This window comes from Austrofundulus limnaeus, unplaced genomic scaffold, assembly GCF_001266775.1.
Source record: "Austrofundulus limnaeus strain Quisiro unplaced genomic scaffold, Austrofundulus_limnaeus-1.0 Scaffold16, whole genome shotgun sequence".
NCBI lineage: Eukaryota > Metazoa > Chordata > Actinopteri > Cyprinodontiformes > Rivulidae > Austrofundulus > Austrofundulus limnaeus.
The window spans coordinates 211989-212742 of NW_013952418.1; the positions used below are offsets into that span (position 1 = coordinate 211989).

General features: G+C 54.0%; 1 protein-coding gene across 1 annotated transcript in view; it reads left to right on the forward strand.

Annotated features, from left to right (window-relative positions):
- The window catches only part of mnx2b (motor neuron and pancreas homeobox 2b), a gene marked incomplete at its 3' end in the record, with an annotated part of 2571 nt that extends 2202 nt beyond the window's left edge, over window positions 1-369 (forward strand). The window contains 1 exon segment of the mRNA XM_014002984.1: window positions 212-369. Coding sequence (XP_013858438.1) covers window positions 212-369 — 158 coding nt within the window.
- Window positions 370-754: the final 385 nt, after the last annotated feature.

Here is a 754-nt window from a genome sequence, read left to right on the forward strand (position 1 = left end):
AGGTGGATAACATGTCTCTGGTCCTGCAGGTCCTCAGACTCAGACCAGTTTTGTACTCAGGTGGATAACATGTCTCTGGTCCTGCAGGTCCTCAGACTCAGACCAGTTTTACCTGTACTCAGGTGGATAACATGTCTCTGGTCCTGCAGGTCCTCAGACTCAGACCAGTTTTACCTGTACTCAGGTGGATAACGTGTCTCTGGTCCTGCAGGTCCTCAGACCAGTCTCTTGGGGAAATGTCGCAGACCCAGGACGGCCTTCTCGAGCCAGCAGCTCCTGGAGCTGGAGAACCAGTTCAAACTGAACAAGTACCTGTCCAGACCCAAACGCTTCGAGGTCGCCACGTCCCTGATGTTGACCGAGACACAGGTGAGACACACCGAGACACACCAAGACACAGGTGAGACACAATGAGACACAGGTGAGACACCAAGACACAGGTGAGACGCACTGAGACACAGGTGAGACACACCAAGACACAGGTGAGACACAGGTGAGACACACCAAGACACATGTGAGAGACACTGAGACACAGGTGAGAGACACTGAGACACAGGTGAGACTCTCTGAGACACAGGTGAGAGATACCGAGACACAGGTGAGACGCACTGAGACACAGGTGAGACGCACTGAGACACAGGTGAGACGCACCGAGACACAGGTGAGAGACACTGAGACACAGGTGAGAGATACCGAGACACAGGTGAGACGCACTGAGACACAGGTGAGACGCACTGAGACACAGGTGAGACGC